This window comes from Diadema setosum, chromosome 4, assembly GCF_964275005.1.
Source record: "Diadema setosum chromosome 4, eeDiaSeto1, whole genome shotgun sequence".
Classification (NCBI taxonomy): Eukaryota; Metazoa; Echinodermata; class Echinoidea; order Diadematoida; family Diadematidae; genus Diadema; species Diadema setosum.
Genome location: NC_092688.1, coordinates 5,075,762 through 5,100,083, shown reverse-complemented (window position 1 = coordinate 5,100,083; position 24,322 = coordinate 5,075,762). Strand labels below are relative to the sequence as shown.

Here is a 24,322-nt window from a genome sequence, read left to right as displayed (position 1 = left end):
GGGTGCATCTAGAAATCCTGATCATGTGATCGTAGGTGGACCCTCAACAACATCCACATCCGATGACCCGTAAGTCAAACAGATATACGCCCCGCCCCCTCTGTTACCATTTCACCATCCTTCTTTTAGGTAGGTTTTTTTCCATAGTCATTTTCTTTTATAAGCCTGCACTTCTTAATTATGTAGGGCCTATAGCTTAGTGGCTCAACTCTCCCAACCCCGTGGCTCAACTCTCACCACATCAAGGGAGACTTGAGCCATTTTGCAAAATATTTTTGTTGAAGTGTCACCCCCAAGTTGTTTGTGCTAGGTGTCTTATTGGGCTACCACATTATGTCTGAATAGTTGTAGTATATATACCAGCGAACGAATAATCCATAAATTGTGTATAGTTATTGAACAGTATCACTAAATGTAAAAAGTGGCTCAACTCTCCCACACTTCCCCTACACAAGAACCAGTGATGTGTATATGAGTGTGTACTTACAATGACGCTGAACGAATAGACAATATACCACGATCATATTCCACCTTTTCAGAGCTACATTTAGCTCTGCTGACTAGGCTTCTAGACTTTTGCTCAAAGGCACCTGAACGCTTTATTAATGATTTATAATGGATTGCCTGGGCACTGCTATCCTGAATTCATGGCAAATGGTAAAATGCATGCACATGAAAAAATAAGCGTAGTTTTCATGTGCTTGCATGGACTACACTAGTCACCGTTCATTATCAATGAAGACTATAATAGCTGTGATACTGGAATTTCTCATGAATATAGATAGCGCATTCCAATCCTGGCCATTGTTCCGGACCATTCGGTCAGAGTGTTTACCACACACTCCCATACACACCACTTGCCCCCTGTGGAAAATTAAAATTTTGTACAGAGGGTTGAAAGCAGAGCGAAATCTGAAACCTTTCTTAAAAATAAATCTTGAAATTGGTGAAACTGATTTTCACTTTAATTTCTTGTTACCTCCCACAAAATTGTACATGATTGTACACTATTTAGCTATTGCTCATATTATCAATGACAGTGTCATCTGATATACAGTTTTTGAACTAGGGTCAAAAGTGGGAAATGTTTTTTGTAACACCTACACCTACATTCATAGAAGCACTACACAGACATAGATTATAGTAATATTCTTTCCCGTACAGTATGACATACAGTGGTGCTATTATCAAGTAAAATTTTACATTGAAGTAACCAGTATTAAGGAAGCGCAGTGGCATGGGCAGGTGAATCAGCATGCACAAAACTCAGAAATACGCATTAAGATAAATCAAAGAATAGGTTTCTTCAGGACATCACTAAACAGATGTTATTTTTCATCAAATAGAAAACGAAACTAAATGAACCCTTTTTAGCCTATAATGGGAAATTGATTTCTTATTCCTTTTACCTTATTCATTTCGTTATTCGTTTGCTAATTCGGGATGGAAATTCAATAAAAAGTATGGTTTTAATGTCATCCTGCCTGGCGCCCACGAAAAGTATCATTTGCACTATCGATAATTGAGGGTTTTTCCCACCTTCCCAGCGAATGTTTGGCAACTTTTGTTCAAATAAATTTGTAGAGCTAATTTTCCTGCAATAATCAGTATTTTGACTTTTACCAATTCTGACTTCTGACTTTTCTTTTCTTTGTTTTCTCCCCCTCTCTCCCTCACTCTCTCCCTTCTCTCAACATCTCTCCTCTACTTACCTAGCTTCTTTCACGGGATTATTCGTCCTTTCTCCATTGATTCCGCATCCCATAGTCCACACTGTTCGCCGACTTCGTTCTCTTGGTTTCATGAATCTTCACTTCTCTCTCCCATCTCCATGATTTTCCAACATTCATCTCCTCCCTCTTCCTCTTCCCTTCTATTTCATCTTTCCCCTTCTAACGATGTCCGAACTTATACTTGATTCTCACTCTATTCTTCCTTACCACTCTCTGTTCCTTACTCTACCGTCTCCACTAGTGCAACTTCAACTTCTAGCCCATTCCTGTCCCACACTCTTCACTTTTTGCCCTTCTTACAACCCCCATATGTCGCTCCCTTCTTCAATTCTCCTCTTTCTAGGCTCTTCTACCAAACAACGATCCGGTTAAGGACTATACATACACATGGTGTCACCGCAAATCTTTCTCCCTCGTTTACTTCACCATGCAAACCTTCAAACAACATAATTTTTATAAGAAATTTTATAGCAGATGAATATAATTGAACATTTATTACTTCACGTAAGAGAATCACGATGAACAAAGCCATCATTTGTATATTTCTGTAAATGGATCTGTGACAATTATTACCATACATGTATTTTATCACGTAATTCTCGGTCGAGAATGATGTACTAGAGTTCGCGCATGCGCAGTCAATTCTTTCGTAACAATTTTGTGTATTGGCAACATGCACTATTTGTGCGCGAGCAAAGTCTTCAGCCGGTTTCGTTTATCCTCACGCTTTTCGCCTGACTTTGATCTGGAAAATATTGCGAACAGCCGTCACTATTCGGCAGTTGAGTGCTATGACCTTCCGTCATGAATGAAGATTCGAGAAATCACGATTGGAATTCACCGTCCTTCGCACGTGAAAATGTCAATACATGTACCGCCATTAAGCCATGTTAAGACCGCGCGTCCAACTCCGCCGCCAAAAGCGCGGGGCAGCTTCCCGCGTCCACTGCCGCGCCAGCGAACAGATCTGGCGAACTCTGCGGGGCCTGCTATGCACCGGCCAAGAAAACCGCGAGTAAGGCAAAGCCGAACTTGCAAATAACGGTGAATTTCAGACAGTAGGGCACAGCCGGACTGTATTCTACAGAGAACGGAGGATAAGAGCATAACCTCCTATCACTTCAAAATGGACAGCATCTCCACGGCAATTACTCTAATGAAGGAGTTTACATGGCTTCAGTTGATCTCTGTAATGTCTGAATCCAGAACTTGCCCATTTTAGGCCGGCAAGCCACACTGGAATCTGACAAGAGCGTATCCTTATCCACAGTACATGTAGCTAAACAGAGGGAACTTTGATAGCTAGGCCCATGCTCGTACTCTCAGACAAGGCAGGAAATGACGTAGTATATGGTACCAGGTTACGATCAATGCCTCCTCTTCTTTCAAGCCTATACTTCGAGATAAGCCCATAGTAGATACTGAGTACCCGCACAGATGCAGCGGAGAAAGTTGTATCTGCGGGTTCCTGCTACTGACATGAATCCACGCACAGGCATTAGATCCACATGGAACATCTATGAACTGTTGCTGGCAAAAGAAATGAGATGCTAGCTGCGTGGTTTTGGCTGAAGCCTATACTGCTCTCAGATTAGAGATGCCCACATTCTTGTCAGAATTGACAACACAACTGTTATGTCGAGGGAATTTAACGACAACATTGAGTGGATGCTATAGACAGAGGCATTTCAGAGACACAGTGCAAAGATTTGGGAAATCTGACAGACTTGTTTGCATCTAGTACGGAACACACATTTGCCAGTGTATGTACTCATGGAAACCTGACCCAGTGCACAGGCGCGGTAGATGCGTTCCCAATAGATTGAAGAACCTCAAATTCCATGCCTTCCCACCGTTCAACCTTATCGCTAAATGTTTGCTCCCCACCCCCCCCCCCCAAAAAAAAGGGGGTCAAATAGAGCACATGGTCTACTGATAGTACCCAACTGGCCTACACAGCCTTGGTTCCCACCTCTGCATGATTGTTGTTGGAGGAACCGTTTCATTCCTACGTGTAAGGTTAACTCTTCGCTCACATAACCAGCTTCAGTTAGCTGCACACCCACTAACTAAATTTGATCTCCTTGTTGCAGGCTTGACGTGGATACTACTCTCAACAAGACCAAATCCAGAAACTGTGAACATTTTGGGATGCATCATTGAGAGACTCCACAAAGAGACAATACAACATACACATCGTGTACACGCATATCTCTAGAAAAAGAACAGATTTGCTGAGATCCACGAGTTTCATATGAACCTATATGTCGGGAAATTGCTGGAATTCTTCGACGAATTATTCTATAGAGAAAGAGCAAGTTACAGTACAATTAATGCAGCAAAAAGTGCAATGGACTCTTTCCCGATTCTCACTGATTCTCATTAATCAGTTGGAACACACCCAGGTAATAGGCCAATATTTCAGGGGTGTCTTTAAACTCGGGACACCTACGCCTAGGTACAGTCACATAGGCCTATGGGATGCGCACGTGGTACATAACTACATGCGTTTCCGTGGTGTGTCAGCAGCCAGCAAGCTGCCTTACAAATGCTAACACTTACAGGACCATCACACATACGTTAGCTTCACTACAGCATAGAGAGTGCAAACTCTATTCATAGTTTTACCTTGACAAGATGAACGGAAGATACTGTGGAATTTCATGTTGACGAACTACTCAAATAGAGTAGACCAGGGAATGTTGACAGGATTGTGCGCCTTAAGGCATCTATGGAGACAAACATTTACTCGTTGTTAGATATCTGAAGCGATATGCATGTACCCATCTCCTCAGTCTATTCATGAAAATGAGAGGCACACTCTGGTGTCGATACCAATCAGTACAAGTTGCATTTAACTAGAGCAATTGAACAGACTTTCCAGAAGTTCTACCTTAAGCCTATTGATACAGGCACTGGCTTCACCTGCACCATTTCGAGCACCGAACGGGCCAGTTGAGGGCAGTCAGGTCACTTTATTTGGTGGTGCTAAATTACCATGAACACTGCGCTTTGAAGTCTCATATATTCTCGACCGAGAATTGCGTGATTGAATAAAAAAAAATGAACGAGAACTTAGAAACTTCAAACTGTAAGTTCTCCTTTAATTTTCTATTATATTACTAGAACTGATGTTAAATAAACCCGCATCATTCAGTCGCGTGATAGTGTCAGATCAAATTATCTCGATGTAAAGTACTCCCTCTGTTATTTGTATTCATAATCATTTGAATTTGAATACTTTGATGAGTTAACACACTATTATTTCAAATAGATGTTTTCATAATGGTTCTCTCGTAAACTACCTTGTGATTTATAGTGATAATACTGATATGTTGTTGTTGTTGTTGTTGTTCATTTTCCATCTGTGAAGATGGCTGAATAGCCCATATTCAGCTACACTAAGCTGGTCTTCCATGGGGTCCAGTTGGTTGTGGGGTGGGACCACTTCACCGGGTTAGACACCCTGCTCTTTGCGATGAATGAATGAAGCGGGATCTTTTACGTGCATGAGCTCTGACTCTCTCATACACGGGACCTCCATTTTATGTCCTATCCGAGGGATATGATGTCATACCTATGAGAAGAAATTTGTTCCTGTATCAAATTTGGTTTATTTATGTAGGACGAAAATCGTCTGAGTATTTGCGTTGTACACGTGTAATGTCTAATTCATCATATTAACGAAGACAGACAGAGTAGAGTTGGAAGACATACGTTATATTTCATCTCAGCTATCTATACATCTGTACTTTCACCACGGGATTAGCAATTACGATAATCATCACGATGATCATCATGATAATGAAAGTGATTATGATATCAAATATACATTATATACAAATTGTACACTCACATAGATTATACGATCATACAAATATACTGAGTATTCATTTTGATATACACACATTCCAGCTAGATATTCTGCATGGTGAAAATCATCCAAGGTACCTCTTTTAGAAAACAGGGAGAATTATATCATCCTTTACCTAGGTCAGTACCACGAGGAAGGAATGTGTACTTGTCATCAAAACACTAAAGTATTGAAATGAAAAAAAAAACCCAAGAAAATACAAAGTTTATATTTTCTTTACGTGGTAGTCCATGCATGGCATCAGCAACTACAGTAGTCTTCTTGTCCAGTGATGGTGGCACGGATTACAGATTCATGGCTGTCGAAAGGATTGCCCAATTTCCCTCAAACTTCACTGATGTGTTTTACGAATATTGCCAAATTTACGCAATATATGTTGTATATATGATAGGTCTAATAATTTCAGTTTTTATTCCGATGAAGTTACGTCAAGTTTGATATGTCAACGCCACGTTGTCGACATCTCCAAAGGCCCATAAGCAAAGGCTCCAGTTGGCCAAAGTTTGCTTGCGGTCCGAGTATCCTGCAGAGTGATATGAAGAAGAAAGTACCGAAGGACCAGCTAGAAACCATGGTGACCTGCAGAGCGATGCCTAGCTGCCTGAAGGCCAAAACTGTTGCAGGAAGCATCAGAGCTCCGGCCATAAAACTGGACAGCGCCGCCATGGTGTTGGCCGAAGAGAGTGTGGATATCGCATGTTCACTTCTTACCGATCTGCCAACACCTGAGGCGCGCAGGTAGGCTACCCCATAGTGAAGCGTGAAATCGACGGACAGTCCGACAATTAGCGCTAATATTGATGCTTCAAAAACGTTGAGCTCCCACCCGGCACAGATAAGGCAGGCCACTGTAGTAGCGACAGCGCCGCCTATCGAAAGAACGACGAGCACTAATATGACGAGGTTCCGGGTAGCAAGCAGAATCACCACAGCTGCAATGAGAATAGAGTAGCCTAGGGAACTGACTGCACCGTTTGCAAAGCTGAGAGTATTATCCAAAAAGTACGGTTGTTTTTCGCCGATTGTGACAAACCAGCCGCTCTGGAGCCCAGGAGGAGCTGACGCAAGTTGTGAGGACACCCAGGACGAGGCATCATCCCAGAATATCTTCGTCTCTTTGTACTCAAACTGCTCCAGCACAGAGCTTTTAAACTGCACTATGAGAGCCGTAATTGAATTATTTGCGTCGAATCGTGGACCGGGCATCACCGATGAGCAGAATCCTGGAGCACAACGGAGGGTCATTAAATTTTCGGTGCACTCCTGGAACAAGTCTGGTGGGTACGGGAAATCATCATGCGTTTTACCACAGCAGGGAAATCGCCAGGCCTCTGCGCTGCCGTCCGCACAGGGTTCTTCCACGAATTCTTTGAGGGACTCCACGAAGCAGTCCTCGTACGCCGAGTCTTGGTAGAAACTCTGGTTGCGTACCGACGAGCAAAAGGCAAGGAGCCACTCCTGAGAGTCTGGTTGGAGGAGGTTGAAGGACTTATCCATCACCAAATATCCACGATCGTACGGATCCCAGTGATTACCGTTATCAATGGGAACCACTCCCCAAACAACTATGATAGGGAGATTGGAGGATTTTGCCCTCTCGAAGTCAAATTCATCCATCAAAACGTACTCATACGTCTCGAGAGGATGGCTGAGTTGGTATAGTTGGAGCCCTCCTCTTGTCGGGAGAGTCAGCCGTGGGAAGACAAATATAACAATGAATGAAACTACAGTGAGAGAGGAAAACAATGGAAGCCATAGAAATCGCAATTTGAGCACACCTTTAGGGAAATGCACTCTGAATACTCCTTTGAATAATCCCTTTACGCGACGTGACCATTCAGCCGCCAAAATTCGAATTCTGAGGTTTTTGTTTGTATCGAGTCTGGACGAGGTAATACAGATCCGCTTGAAATATCTTTCACCGATCATAACGGCAGGCGGGAGCCAGAGCACAGTCAGGATATAATTAAACAAAATCACCATACCCGCGTAAATCCCGAAGACTCGGACGGTTGTCACGGAGCTTGTGGCAGTAACGAATAGTGCAGAAGCACTAGTAAAACTTGTAACGAACATGGTGGCAGACGCTTCCCTGAGTGTCTTCTGTACTACGGGCCACGTGAACCCTGGAGATACTCTTTGGTTTTCTCTTAGAATGTCGTGAAAAATAAAGGCGTCATCTGCTCCGATCGCGATCACCAAAATTATCGCTAAAAGCATCATGTAGGGAAAGAATGTAAAGTCAAATACTACGTAGTGAAAGAAATAACCTAGGATGAGAGAGAGTGCCATCTGTAGCAGAACCATTACTGTCACGAAGATAGACTCCATGTACAGCCAAATTATGGCCGTGACTACAGCGCACCCAATGCCAATGTAGACGAAGTCCGTGTAAAGGATGTCGGAGTAGGTTCTAAGCTTGACCCTTAAAATGTCCACTCCGATGCCGAGCACTTTGGTTATGCCATCGTCCAACGTTCTGCCGTGGATGTTTTCGAGGAAAATTAATCCAACCTCTTCGGCCCCTTCGCTGAGGGGATACACATGTAGGGTCATTTGTAAACTGATTGCACCCTCATTTACTGCATCCGAGTCAAACTCACTAGGCGTGAGGTAGAAGAAGATAGAGTAGATAGCGTTCCATTCAGTGCATTCCAGAGGTATGCCGACGCAATTTCTGGAAGTACTGCAACCAGCCCGTAGCTCTCCTGAAGAATAGAAAGGAGCACAACGCAACAGAAGGTGGTTGACGCGATCAACGTCTCCCTGCGTGATGTCGTAGCACGAGCTCTTGTTCGCTAGCAGCGCTACATAGTTGGCCACGGACCAAGTGGCGCAGCAAGATCCTTGCCCGTCTCGTGCGCACGCCGCCTGAAAATGTGTCGTGTTGCGGACAATGACGTCATCATGGCGGCACATAGAGATGAGACTTTCAGGTGTGAGCAATCGGGATTGCGAAGACGATTGTTGAAAGACTATTCGAAATCCATTGGCAGCTGGAAAAATATAAATTCGAATCATAATTCAATTTCAGTAAAGCATGGACGCATTCCAATTATCGATAGGCCCTATAGTGGAAATGTATAAAAATATATGACGCTGAAAAAATTGGAACGTAGCATTACTTGTTTTAACTACTATGAGACACATGTATACATGAATGGATAAAATGAGTTACCATGTTGCCAAACAGAAAGCATTTTTCCTGCTAATGATGAACAACATTTTAGACTCCGCGCCACCATGCAGCGCATGCTCTTTTCCTGTTCACGAAATCGCAAATGCGCATGATCTCCTACGCTCTCTCTCTCTCCTATGCTACACTACAGTCGTTTTGTAAGGTGAAAACAACAACGAAACATTCAGAAATAATTGTAATCACATGCATGTAATGATAATGATAATAATAATAATAATAACAACATATCACTTATATTGCGCCATATCCACTCTGCAGAGTGTTCAAGGAGTATCCTTTTGAAAATCTCTGAGTGATCCTTGAGGTCACTCAAAAAGTAGTGAAAATAAAGATTTTCACTCAAAATTCACTCCAAATTCACTCTTAAGTCACTCTTCTTTGTTATTTTTTCCTTCAAGAGTGAACATTTTGACCATAGGCCTACATTATTTTCAACCATAACTGACAATGCTCACTCTCCACACCCGGGGAGCATTCCATAACAGTCAGTTGCGAATTTAGACGCGCACATGCTGATCAACCGACATCCTCATCCTACCCGTAATACACATTACAATGAATACCTGGATTTCCACAAATGTTGACGAGGTCGATCCTTGTGGAGGGTTGTTCGGAGGGTTGTCCGGAGGGTTGTTCGGAGGGTTGTTCGGAGGGTTGTTCGGAGGGTGGTTTTGGTTGTTCGGGAGGTGGTTTGCCCTTTGAAGAGACGGGCAATGATGGCTGTGTGAAGGACTCAATGCTGTCGCTGGAGATAGACTGGCTGAGATTCCTCGGCGAGATGGTCAGGATATCATTATCTTTCCTCAGGAGTATCTCAAGGGGAATAAGGCGGTTTTTAATCTCTGTCCCTCGGGACTCGATTCCCTGTGCGATAGAACGATAAAGAATCAGTAGGAAGATATACATGTACATGTATAATTTAGAGGAAATTATGCTTTCGAAGGGAGATAAAAGTAGTTCCTGTACGAGAAAATCAGCTAGCCCAATTTATCAGCCAACCAATGCGTTGCCGAAAGAACAACCGATAAGTAATACGGGGTCATCCCACGAGACCGACACTCACTAGTCATACAGCCCACGAGTTCGACATTGAAAACAGGTCCATGAGTCAAACAGCTCACGAGTCATACAGCCCACGAGTTCGACACTAGGCAAATAAAGTCCACGAGTTCGACATTGAAAACAGGTCCATGATTCATACAGCTCACGAGTCATACAGCCCACGACTTCGACACTAGGCAAATAAAGTCCACGAGTTCGACACTACAGCTGTAGGTAAAAACAGCCCACGAGTTCGACAGATACAACACGGGGCTTAATGTGTCGGTCTCGTGGGCCTTATTATTCTAATGTCGAACTCATGGGCTGTATGACTCGTGAGCTGTGTAACACGTGGGCTGTATGACTCATGGGTGTTGGTCTCATGATGTGCACCCAGTAATACATGCACATTGTATGTCTCCTGTATTCTGTACGGGGAGTAACTTGTTCCACAGACAGAGAGATAAATCAGAGTGTTTTTTTTTTTCCTTTCCTAACTCCACGCGTGCACTAATAGACGGTTTGTAGTTCCACAAGGGTTATTTGTACCAACAGCCATATTGATGTGGTAATCGTCTATATATAGTGTAATGATTATTTGCACATCCACCTGACAGTAAGTGTGCTATTTGGCAATATTAACAGATAAAGTTTCTTTATACGTTCAATGCAAAACAATGAAATAAGTATGCTTCCCTATATAACCGTCATTGACAGACCATTCTTGCCTCCTGCTCTACGCAAGTTCATTCTTTGTTTGAACATAAATTCCATAAATTGTTATATGCATGGCAAGCGTATTATGCAGTATGTCTCTTAGAAACAATTGAAGTGTCTAACCAATTGAGAGAAAAAAAAAAGAAAGGTCATTTTTCGAAATGTGCACATGACTTAATTACGAAATGGCTTAATTCTGTCGCAGCAACCGCTCAAAGCACATTAGCTGCACACCGGGTACACAAAACGGGTGCACACAACCAGTTGGGGTGTAGTCCTTGTGCGGGCGTTACTGATATAGATCGCATATATACGTTGTATTGTGCACGTCTTGAATTCGATTAAAAAAAAATCACCTCCCTGATTTAAAGCAACACAAACATACAAAGCAGACAAAGGTTTGCTTTTTTAGATATCAGAAAGCAAATGAGCGGACGGGTTTGTGAATAGTTATTATACTAACTGACATGAGAGAGAGAGAGAGAGAGAGAGAGAGAGCTAGAGAGAGAGAGAAGGGGGGGGGGGGGACGGACAGATATACCATGGACCCGACGTGTAGGCCTACACACAGCCGATATAGAATTAGATAGTAAGGAGCAATGACAGAAACCTTACTTTAAAGGGACTGAACAGTACTGGTTGAGGTAGGGATTCATGTTTTGAACATTCCTAAGTGAGATAATGAAAAGCCTCTTATGAAATAGGAAAGAGCATGTAATTCTAAGAAGGATTCAACGTTTATTTGATGAAAATTGGTTTTCAAATGGCTGAGATATCCAAAAAAGTGCTAATAATAAAAGGCGACATGCCACAACTTTATTAGGATCTCTTTGTTTTACCTTGTTTTTGGATATCTCAGCCATTTCAAAACCGATTTTCATCGAATAAACTTTTGATACCCCTTAGAACTGCATGCTCTTTGACATCTCATAGAGTGGTTTCTGAATATCTCACAAAACAGTAAAAGCTAAATCTACACCTCGACCAGAACTGTACACACCCTTTAATCAGCTTTCTTTCTGCGGTCAGCATGGTAAAATGTACGAACATGGCCGACAGGTAATAGGTATTTTTTAATTTGGCACCTATATTATTGCTATTCAAACAGACCTTTAAATCTGTGATAAACAAATTCAAGAGGCTATAAATGGTGGCAGGGGTCAGTGAAAAAAATAAAATAAAATGTTCGTAGTAATGGCATTGATTTCTCGCATCTATACCTGGGTTGTGTGCGTGTGTGTGTGTGTCTGTGTGTGTGTGTGTTTAGGAAATGAGCATGCACAAAAAAAAAAAAAAAACTCGGAAGAATATTTGTAGGTGTATATTGTAAGGTTATTTGGTTAGTAGTACTCGTGCCACCGAGATTAGTGATGTCACTGGCTAAAGGCATAGGCGGGCAGGGGATTCCCCTGGCCAAAGACGGATGTCACGAATAAAACTGACTAGCCAGGGAGCGAGCATTCACACTGGTAAAAATCGGAATAAAACTGGGCAGTTTCAACAGAATTTCACTTCTGAGGATAGTTTTTCCTACTTCGGTTTTCGCTTACTGTACACCGGTATACCGACACTTTCCAGACACTTCCGACTAAAAACGGGAATGTGCCAAAAAAACTACAGTGTAAATGGCCCCAATGGGTTGATGTTTCGCCAAAAACTTTTATATCATCTGTGAGAGTGAAGGAATTGCTGGGATTTGTTTGTAATTTCACAGGACACCTTGCACGGAAACAACACGAACAAGTCACCCTGCGTAACACAATGACTTCCTTTCGGAAAATTTAGTTTAGTAAACTTGATATAAATATTGAAAGAACTTACTGTTTCGAGAATTATTTTGAATTATGTCGCTTATTGGATATATGGTTAGCTTATAGTGACATCATCTTGTTTGAGTCTGGAGTTTGAAGTAGGCCTACTTCCTTTTGCAAGTTTTTATATATATATATTTTTTTTGCGCGCGACAAATATAATGATAAAGGGTTTCTTTTGTGGGTGCTGATCATTATGATATTTGCTGTGATGTGATAGTTTATGATAGCTGCTGGGGTAGGGCCTAACAGTATACACTATGGACGTGTCGTACGTGATCGTTTTGATAGTCTCTTTCAAACCATTAAAGGGATCGTATAGTTTTGGTTGATACTAAACTTCAGGTTTTTAACATTTTGGAGAGATGATGAGAAACCTCTTACGATGAAGGAGCATGTAATCCCAATAGGAATTACACGTTTACGATGACAATTAGTTTTGAGATGGCTGAGATATCCAAAACAAAGCAATCCTAATAAAAGGTGGGACTCACATTTCATTACGATCGCTTTGTTTCACTTTGATTTTGGATGTCTCGACCATTCAAAAAACCGTACATAGTTCAGTCCTCATCTCCACTAATACTATACCATTCCTAAATTTAAGATATTGAAGATCATCAGAACACGTGTTAAGACAGCATGACTATTATAATTGTGTTCTGTAGTCTAACATGACAGGAAGGTTAATACACTTTATTACGGCACCAAATCATATCTGTTATATGAAAGAGAGAATAAAGAACCTTATATATGTGCCTAGTTACGACGTTGGTGTCTAGACTTTTTAGGTGACTCAATCTAGTATATTGGGCCTAATAAATTTGTTATAACGTTTTGTAAATTCCCAGCATTACACGTTGACGTAATCATCACGCGCATATTTTATAACACCTTATCGCGTGTATATATTTCACCAAACTTAACAATGTGACTTATGTTACGTACAGAGTTCACCTTCTGCATGCTTGCTGATAATATACATCAGAAGTTTTACTGCTTTCTGCATTTAGGACAAGAGCTCATAACAGGTTTGGTCCTGCGTGCCTACACATGCGTCACTCTCAATACTTCTTTTTTTTTTTTTTTTTAACCGATTAGGAACATAGGTTAAGTCTACAGATTCTGGCAAAAATTTATATTACCGAGCTGAGGCAAGAAGACAAGCACAATGTCAAATTCCAGTAACTTTTTTTTTGAATGAAACTTTCATAAAAATGCATTGTTCATTTTATTTCATTTCATGTATTTTCATTTCCAACTGTAATGCTTTTGCATTAAAACATTTACACAAACATTACGATAGTACACTGTAATGCAAAATGTACTAAAGGAAAGTACTGCAAGTGGAGAAGCGATTAGGCTGTATGCTGTGACGCCGCACGAAAATACCGAAACCACACACATACACACACACACACACACACACACACACACATACGATTTAGAATGCATACAGCCGACTACACAGATTGCTCGTCCCCAGGTGACAGTATTGATAGTGAGCTTTAGATCGTCGACGTGAACGCTAAGACGACGCTAATCACGCAGTAGATGGTGTTTTTCTACACCTGCGCGAGACACTTGTTTCCATTGTCCAACCAGAGATGCTGCGTCATCTTAGCGTTCGCGTCGCAGACCTAAAGCTCGCTGCCGTCAGAGAACAACATTCTTTTAATCTTTTTTGAGTTATTTCATTTTCAACAAAATGCATTTTACATATACTAAATCAGTGCAGCTCATTGCATGATTATATAGTAAGGGAAAATATTGTGTAAGGAAATACAACCATTGTGACTTTACTGTTTCATGGACACGGTTCTCACAGGTAAAGCTACACGCTCTCAAGCGTACCTACAACTTGTGATTAATATCAATAGCAACAAGAGATAAAGGGTACATACTAAAACGCACACATGCATACTGTAAACACACACAAACACACACACGCACCCACAAGCGAACACACGTGCATAATATAACTTTGAATGATAAAGAAATAGATAACTGACAAGTTAATAAAGAAATCACGTAGGACCTATGTACAAAACGATGTAAGCGTTTCTTCTTCTTTTTTTTTTATCATAATCACTGACTTACCACTGAAGCATCGTCAAATTTGGGGAACCCGTGCTCTATGACGACGAAAGCACCGAGTGACATCACGATGACGAATTCCAGCAGACAGATGAAGACGGGATAGTTCCAGTAGGATTTCGCCAGTCTTTGCATATAATAGATGCATGAAATGGATATTAGCCACATGAAATTTCTTTTCTTTCAATTACATGGCACATCCTCAACTGCTGATGTTATGCGGTAACAAACAATAAAGGGAGGAAGAATGTTACAAAGAAGTTTTGATAAGTCCATATGTGACTTCCGTAAAATGAATCTTTAGATGGTTAGCAGGAATAAGCGCAAAACGTGAAAATCTATGAAAATACTAAATAGCATTAAAAAAAACAACAACATAAGCGCACTTTAGAAAACGTCCTCGTACGTGTGTGTAACCTGAACGCAAATGGTCACGATATATTTTCTATCATGTATGCATGTATGCATGCACACTGTGTCATGTATGTGTATGTTTGTAGGTGTGTGTGTGTGTGTTTGTGTGTTCTGTTGGTATCTTCTAAGGTGTTTAGTCAGTGAGCCTATGTATTGACAATGGTCTCCGACTTTAAAACCTTTAAAAGTGATACCAGAGTGCCAGATCGTGCCATGAATTATTGTCCGATTTTCCTCAAACTTTTACTGATGTTTTCTAAGAATATCGTTGCATTTACGCAATCCAAATATGTATTTGGGCTTTTATTCCCAATTAATATTGGCATAAAAAGAATGTTTGAAATCGGGCATGATTTACTCGAAAAGAAAAACTTAATAAGGTCCAAATACATAACACTTCCACTTAGCATTTACAATTGCTAAATTTAAAGCTGCTATTGCAGTAAAGTTTAAATTCACTGACAAAGCTGAAATTCAAAGTTTTGCTATTCTTGCCCGACATCTATTGTTTTTCTTGTCAGGTAGTATAACTGTACACTCTTCACTATTAATCACAGAATGTTGTCCTGCTATTGTCGTAAAGTGTCAAATTTTGATAATAAAGTAAACAACGCAGACTCCCAAGCTGTCGCCGTAAACGTCGTGTCAACGGCAAAGAAAATAGCGCAGACTCCCGAGTTATGAAGGGCTTTACAATTACTAAAAATTGTTAGCTACTAGAAACGTAAGATTTGAAATTGAAACTCGAAACCCTCTACTCGAAATTTAGAAACACATACGGTTTGTCCACTTGAAGCTTGAAGCCCCTTTTTGCCACCTAGGTAGACCCTTACCGATTACATACGTGTATGAACTTTCCTCTGGAAGTGATATGTAATATACAGCCAACCCAATTTAGTCCAAGAGCATTAGTTTTAACCTGGACATTTTTGGTAACAAGCTGATTTTTTCAGGATAGGTCCAGAAAAATGTCTAGAATAACATACTAAAAGTCCTCATAAACCCTCTTTGAGCGTTTTCCGCAATCCAAGATGGCGTCCAAAATGGCCGCCATATCCAGAAATTCTTATAACTTTTCAACCAGAGAACCCAAATACAAAATTTAAATGCCTAAATATATGTTTTGAAGCATGAAGAACTCAATAAAACACATATTAAGAGATGTTGATGGACGCAAGAACCGTAATCCAAGATGGCGTCCAAAATGGCCGCCATATTTTGAAATTCTTATAACTTTTCAACCAGGTAACCCAAATACAAAATTTAAATGTCTAAATATATGTTTTGAAGGATGAAGAACTCAATAAAATACATATTAAGAGATGTTGACGGACAATAAGTATCGTAATCCAAGATGGCGTCCAAAATGACCGCCATTTCCTGATTTTTTTTTTCTCATAATTTTGCAAGTAGATTTCAACTGTACACACTTGTAATGTCGAAATATACGTTTTGAGTCACAGGGAACCAAATATAATACTTATTCAGAGATTTTGAAACACAAATAAAGCATTTAAGCACTTCAGAAATCCAAAATGGTGTCCAAAATGGCTGCCATTTCCTGTTTTTCTCATAACCCTGCAACTACGTAACCGCGATGCGCACTTATTGAGACATAAGGAACCCAACAAAATACTTATTCAGTGATCTTGAAGCACGTAAGTAAAAATAAAACCACGTGAGTTCTTCGCGAAAACCAAATGTTGCCCCAAATGGCCGCCGTTTGTTTATCACGAGACAAAGATATTCAACATAATGTTCGAGATCCAACAACTCAGATGGTCTGGTGGTAAAGGTTCGCTTGGATGCATCCCCCCCCCCCCCCCTTGGGGAAAGGTGTGACCTGTACAATCATTATTTTCCAAATATTCATCCTGAAGTCATTGAATTGCAATCATTAAAATGCAAAACGTCCCTCGCTCGGCCCCTTTCCATAGACTTTGTACACTTTTGAGATTAACAAATTTCCGAATTTGTCATGAAAAAGTGTGCACTAGATCTTTCACTTACAAAATGCAAAAGTAAGGGTAATTTGCCCTTCCTACAAAATCCTTCCACTGCTCACTTCCCCAATATAGATCAAATACCCCTTTGATTAACAATTCCCAAATATTGCATCGAATGTATGTAAATGATATGATTATTTTCATTTCAATTCAAGTGTAATAGCTCCCTGGAGTTGGAGATACTGAGACAACGAATTATCTACTCTTTAAGGATGGACAATCAATATAACACCAAAGGTGCACTAGGCCGGTTAATGATCATAGAAATGCCAAACTCCCTCCAGTCGTAAGGGATCCCCCCCCCCCATCCTCTACTAGCTCATTGCCTTGGATATACTAGTCTTTATTCTTTATTTTATACTTACACTTTTTAATAGAAACAACAATCTGGTATGTCATCAACATTGTGCACCATAAAACCCATATATCTTGAAAGAAAAAACAAAAAAAAAACCCTCCATTTTGTGGGAGGGTGCATCACCCTATACACCTCCCCTGCATATTTCCATTAGTAATATATATTTTCTTACTTTTAGGACAAAAACAAATCTCAGATATTTCACCAAAAGAGTGTGCTAAATCTCTGAATTTCAAATGGGAAAATGCCGAAATCTCCACCGTATGGGAAGGAGTATTCTCCCCACACACTTCCCCCTCCCCGACACTTTCCTGAATTCGTTCTTCCAGCGTTAAATAGAAAACAAATATCAAATATTTCATCAAATAGGTGTAATCAGATCTGTAAATTTCAAATCTGAAAATACGAAATTATGCCCTCGTGTGGAAGCGGGCATCCCTATGACTGCGCACTTCCATGATTACATAACTTTTTGTTCCTTTTTATGGAAACAAAAAATTAATACTTCACCAATATGGTGCATCAATGTCTGAATATCAAGTCTGAAAATGCAAAATCTCCCTCATGTTTGGGGGAGGGGATCCCCTTCCACCCCCTTCCATATATATTGCCCATGTCCCTGAAAACTTCTTTATATATTTCCTACTCTTTGATGGAAACAATTCAATATCTTACCAAACGTTTGCACTATATGTTTCACTTTCGAGTAAAAAAAAAAGAAGAAGATCCCTCGTGTGGGAGAGGAGTATTCCTCCTCCATGTACCAATAACTGTGAGAGCCACATTCTCTGATTTCTATCTGTAATATAATTTTACCTAATCTACACGAAATGAATAGGCCACCCTAAGATAATTTAGACACTTTGTTTTAAGGTGGAGCAATACACTGCAGCAAAGAGATTCACTGTCATTTGATGAATTACACATTATTTTCTCGCACATGAAGACACTAATTTTCAAAAGTTATGTAGCACAGACATCAGAAAGAATTGTTTTTACTTCTTGAGTGATAACTGACAGTTTCAAATGTAACTCACCTCATGGTAGACACCAAATGCGTTGGTAATAAGAAAGGGCTAGCACTAAATTTTCATTTCATGTGCTTGAGGTGACGAAAATAGAGCATGTGGTAAAAAGATCTAGTACGCTCTCTGCTTAGCAACATATCTGATGGTGAATGTTTCTATCGAAACAAGGACACACTCCTTGATTTTAACAGCCAAATGTTTTATTTGTATACTTTACTCATAAGAACTATTTGTAAATAAAAAGCTTCTTATATACTATACTGACATTTATTTATATTATTGTGAGATAAAATTGTGACTGCCAGCCATTTTGCACGCCACTTTGCATTTTAGGAAGAGCTCGAGCGGTTTAATCTGGACATGCGTGCGTCAACATCTCTTAATATGTATTTCATTGAGTTCTTTATAAATGTTTCGAAACATAAACACTTAAATTCTGTATTTGGTTGCCTATTTGAAATATTTCAGAAAATGGCGGCAATTTTGGATGCCATCTTGGATTACGGTACTTAGGTCCGTCAACATCTCTTAATATATATTTTTATTGAGTTCTTCATCCTTCAAAACATATATTTAGACATTTAAATTTTGTAATCGGGTTACCTGGCTGGAAAAGTTATCAGAATTTCAAAATATGGCGGCCATTTTGGATGCCATCTTGGATTACGGTACTTATGTCCGTCAACATCTCTTAATATGTATTTTATTGAGTTCTTCATCCTTCAAAACATATATTTACACATTTAAATTTTGTATTAAGGCTACCTGGCTGGAAAGTTATAAGAATTTCAAAATATGGCGGCCATTTTGGACGCCATCTTGGATTACCGTACTTGCGTGCATCAAAATCTCTTGATATGTGTTTTATTGAGTTCTTCATGCTTCAAAACATATATTTAGACATTTAAATTTTGTATTTTGGTTCTCTGGGTGAAAAGTTAAAAGAATTTCTGGAAATGGCGGCCATTTTGGACGCCATCTTGGATTGCGGAAAACGCTCAAAGAGGATTCATGAGGACTTTTAGTATGTTATTCTAGACATTTTTCTGGATCTATCCTGAAAAAATCAGCTTGTTACCAAAAATGTCCAGGTTTAAGCCTTTTTTGACCTAATGCTCTTGGACTAATTACCGTGAAAAAGGTGTTGGCAGGCCCTTCTGTGCTGTAAAAGTCTACATATGCTGATCAAGATCATAGTTTTTCTGTAAAGCCAATGTCAGCCGGTGTTCGATATGACGATAAAGGCAATGAAAGGAAGGGCATTGCATTTATGGATCAAGTAAAGAATAATATCGTGGTGAAGTGACTACTTACGTAGCTAAAATGGAGAACTTGCGTCGTTGTATACCAGGTCCATTGATTTCGGGTGCGCCGGCATTTAGGACGGTGGGAGAAGGAGGTGGAGGAGGGGGTATCGAACTGGACACCGATGAAGGGAGAGCCATAGTATCATCTGATGCAGGTCACGGATATTATCGTAAATATACGAAGACCCGTAAAAAACACAGCGGGTTCAGGTTGCAAAGGCCCGCGCGTTATCCGCTGTATCTGTCTTCCTTGACAGTGCGCATGCTCTTCCTTAATCTCCTTTATACGCCTCCAAGGTAGATACAGTGGCAAAAAATAATTATAAGTTGCCGGATGTTTGTTCTGTGCGGCTTTTGTACACATAGCAATGTCAAAACACACCACCTCTTGTTAGGCCATGAACTATCTGCATGAGAGAGTCACTCTATAGATACATTAGCATTAACTTCTAGAGTGAAGGCATAAAGAAACACAGTCAGTTAAGACAAACATCGTAGCCCTGTTAAAGAAGTATACTTGAAGACAAACATTTCGCAAACACAAATAACACGATGACATTAACATGCGTCTGCTTGTGATCACAAACATGTTATCTAGTTCGCCCTCTTCAATCTGCAGGTAGTGAGCATAAAACCTCTTAAATCTCGACACAGCGTTATAGGGAGTGAGCCCTCCGGTGTTCCTATAGTACATAATAATCTTTAGGCTTACTGATCAACCAGATCAACTCGCCACACATACATGCACACATTAAACATCCATACATATACGTACAGTATACATACATAACATGTAGACGTAGATTGCAGTGATATTCATTCCCGTATGTTGTAAGATATACAATGTTGCTATTGTTAAACAAAATTTACATTGGAGTTACTCTAAGACTATAAGGGAAGCGCTGTAGGCATGGACAGGTGCAGCAGCACGTGCAAAACTCAGAAATAACGCATTATAGATGAATCATTCTCAGGCCTATAGGTTTCTAGATAGGACATCACTATCTAGAAACCCTTTATCCTCAGTCATTTGCTGATATGACACCAGTAATTTCAGTAGACAGCGAAGAGGGTGAGGATTCCGACATCGTCACTTTCTTAAATATGCAAACTCCTGAATTAAGACTGGATTTTGACTCTAGCGATACAGCAGTCCAAAATGTATTTACTCACTACCACACAGAGGATGAGCTTACTTCACTCACTCATACCGATGCAAATCAACTCTTTATTTCACATTTTAATATCAGAAGCTTAAACAAAAACTTTGATCAATTCCTATCTTTTGTGAGTATACTAAAATCCAAATATAATATCATCGGGCTCAGTGAATCTTGGTTGAAGGAGACATCACCCTCTTCGCTGCTTATTATAGACGGTTTTAAACTCATAACAAATAATAGAACATGGAAGAAAGGTGGGGGAGTCGGATTTTATGTGTCACAGAATTTAGATTGTGTCTTCTTAGAAAAATACAGCGTGATGTCAGATACATTTGAGAGTGTATTTATCGAGGTCAAAACTCCAAACAAAGGTAATATTATAATTGGGGAGATTTATCGACCCCCAAGCTCAAACCCTGCTGAATTTTTAGAGTTATTCTGCGGCCTTATCTCGAACACTTATTTTGACAGTAAGACATGTTTTGTCATGGGTGATTTTAATCTCAATCTCCTTAATTACAGTGATAATCCCTTATGCGCAGATTTTCTTAACCTTATGTTGTCGAAATCATTTATTCCCCTTATAAGAAAACCGACTCGAATAACTGATGATGTGTCTACTCTTATTGACAACATTTTTGTAAATGACTCATTTTCTAACATCACATCTGGTATTATAGTTTCTGACGTCACTGACCATTTTCCAATTTACGCCCTTGTGTCCAATTTTATGACTGCTAATGTTTCTCACACCCACAACTCAGGTATTCGTGTAATGTCTGAATCCAACCTTAATAAACTTAGGGAGAAATTAAGTTCAGAGGATTGGTCCACCGTATACAGTCAAAGCGACATTGATTTAGCCTTTGAAAATTTTATGAATATTTTAATCGCTAATTATGATTCCTGTGTTCCTCTCCGAAGACCTCACCATTCTAATTATAAAAAAGTGCCACGACAACCATGGGTTACAAAATCTCTTCTCAGGTCCATTAACCGCAAGAATAAATTTTTTCATAAGTATCGTAAAGATCCATCCCCTTTAAACAAATTGAGATATGTTCGTTATCGGAATATATTGACATCCATAATACGTATAGCCAAGCGAAATTATTTTTCCCGACAGTTTGTTGAATATAAATCTGATGTGAAGAGTACGTGGAAGGTGATTAATGAGGCGCTCAAACATAAAAATAATACCGATTCTCCTGAATATATTTCAGTGGACGACTGCCAGATTAACGACCCGGTCATTATGGCGGAATCTTTCAATGAATATTTTGCAACTCTTGGTCCACATCTTGCCAGTAAAATCCCGAAATCATCAATTGAATTCCATAGATACTTAGGTAATAGGAATTCTCAATCAATATTTTTTGAACCTATTGCTGAAGAAGAAATTATAGATATTATTAAGAATTTGAATGATAAAAAAAGTTCAGGATATGATGGAATTACAAATTTTCTTTTAAAAAATGTTTTAAGCGAAATCATTACTCCTCTTACCTACATTTTCAATCAATCCTTATTTAATGGCAAAGTCCCCAATAAGATGAAGGTCGCAAAAGTTGTCCCTATCTTTAAGAAGGGACAGAAAGATTTGGTGAATAATTACCGACCAATTTCTTTGTTGACTTCAATCTCTAAAATTCTTGAAAGAGTGGTTTATACACGATTATCAAAATTTCTCACAAATCATAACATTCTGTCAGATTCTCAGTTTGGTTTTAGAAAACATTACAACACAATTCATGCTTTACTTACTTTTATAGACAAGGTAGCTCATGCTATAGATAGTTTTGAACATACAATTGGAGTTTTTCTTGATTTTTCTAAAGCTTTCGACACGATAGATCACGAAATCTTGTTTTATAAATTGTGTCACTATGGAATCCGCGGGACCCCCTTAGAATGGTTTAAGAGTTGTTTAACAGAAAGAAAGCAATTTGTTAATATCAATAGCCATGATTCGCAATTAAAGCCTATTTCATGTGGAGTCCCGCAGGGCTCCCTCTTGGGCCCACTTTTATTTATCTTATACATAAACGATCTTCCAAAATCATCGCAAATTTTGTCATTTATCTGTTTCGCCGATGACACTAGCTTGTTCTTTTCACATCGAGACCCTAATGCATTAATAAATATGATGAATACTGAGCTCAGGTCTGTGCAATCCTGGATTTATGCGAACAAATTATCTTTGAACATAGAAAAAATAATAATATAATATTAATAATACAAAGTTTTTAGGGCTTTGGATTGACCAAGAATTATCCTGGAAAACTCATATTAATTTTCTAAGTAAAATTTTGTCTAGAAATATTGGAATCTTGAATAAGCTCAAACACTTCTTTCCTGTTCATATTTTGCAGAGTATATATTCTTGTTTAATATCTCCACACTTTAATTATGGAATTTTGGCGTGGGGAAATGCAATTCACTCATTACTAGATTCCCTTCTCCGTATTCAAAAGCGTGCAATAAGAATCATAAACCACGCCGGATATTTTGCCCATACAAATTGTTTTTTCCATCAAAACAGAATTCTGAAAATTCAAGACCTATTTTATTACAATCTCGGAATTTTCATGTATAAACTAACAACTAATGAATTACCATCTGTTTTTATCCACATGTTCAAAAGGAATCGTTCTATCCACTGTTATCCCACTCGCCAGAGTGACGCCTATCACCTTCCGCGTACTCGCACTATTTTTGCAAAGAAAACAATTATATTTACTGGACCCAGATATTGGAATGATCTCCCTCTAGATATCACTTCTTCCTTATCTTTATTCACCTTCAAACGCAAATTAAAACAGTTATTACTTAGTGGATACACACTACCAAGTTTTTAGCAACCCTTTTATGCTCCCAGTCTTTTGTCCTTGTCCGCAGCACCAAGTCATTCAAGTTATTTCATGGTACCGATACATCTTTTAATAATATAGCATTTTTGTTATTCAAACACTGCGAGATTTGTATGCAGTCTGGTTTGTGCGATATCTATGTGGTTCATTAGTTTATTACTCATCGATTTTTTGTACTTGTGTAATTTTAGTTGGTCAAGACAAACATATCCGTTCTCCGTGTAAAATTATATGCCTATGAACTCGGGAACCTACAGTTTTACAAGCTTTAAAGCTTTTATGTAGGCCCCATCATATTTCTTATACTTACTAGTGACATTTTCACACAATATGACCTTGTACATTTGTGTCAAGTATATTTTCTTTTTCTTTTCTTCTACGATCAAAAGACATGATTGTATATATTTTGTATTCTTGTTTTGTTGTCAATAATTTTGTAATGTCATCATTGAGAAATGGAAATATGAAATAAAATTTGAACTTTGAACTTTGAACTTTGAACTATAAAGCTGACGTAATTTTCCATCAAATACAAAACAAAACAAAATGAACCATACTTGACTTAGGAGTGTGAAGTTGCTTTCTTATTCCTTTTACCTTCTTCATTTCCTTATTCGCTTCATTATTAACGGAATGGAAATTTGATCAAAATGGATTTAATGTCATCCTGCCTGGTGCCCACGATGACCGATTAAATCCCTGGC

The 24,322-nt window shown here is 39.3% G+C and overlaps 1 protein-coding gene across 1 annotated transcript; it reads right to left on the bottom strand.

Annotated features, from left to right (window-relative positions):
- Window positions 1–6,030: 6,030 nt before the first annotated feature.
- LOC140227583 (protein dispatched homolog 1-like) lies at window positions 6,031–19,723 on the bottom strand. The gene is made up of 5 exons (XM_072307998.1): window positions 19,593–19,723; window positions 14,476–14,599; window positions 9,499–9,670; window positions 9,370–9,417; window positions 6,031–8,603 (listed from the first exon to the last, which is right to left on the bottom strand). The coding sequence occupies exons 1-5, from the start codon at window positions 19,721–19,723 to the stop codon at window positions 6,031–6,033; spliced, it is 3,048 nt and encodes a 1,015-aa protein (XP_072164099.1).
- Between the last annotated feature and the right edge of the window lie 4,599 nt (window positions 19,724–24,322).

What these genes read in the sequence shown, in the direction of transcription:
- LOC140227583 (XM_072307998.1), bottom strand. Translation starts at nt 19,723, where the DNA reads ATGGCTCTCCCTTCATCGGTGTCCAGTTCGATACCCCCTCCTCCACCT. An exon ending in AATTTGACGATGCTTCAGTG is followed by an intron (nt 9,671 to 14,475) that starts GTAAGTCAGTGA and finishes TCTATCGCACAG; the next exon opens with GGAATCGAGTCCCGAGGGAC. An exon ending in GCCCGTCTCTTCAAAGGGCA is followed by an intron (nt 9,418 to 9,498) that starts AACCACCTCCCG and finishes GACAACCCTCCG; the next exon opens with AACAACCCTCCACAAGGATC.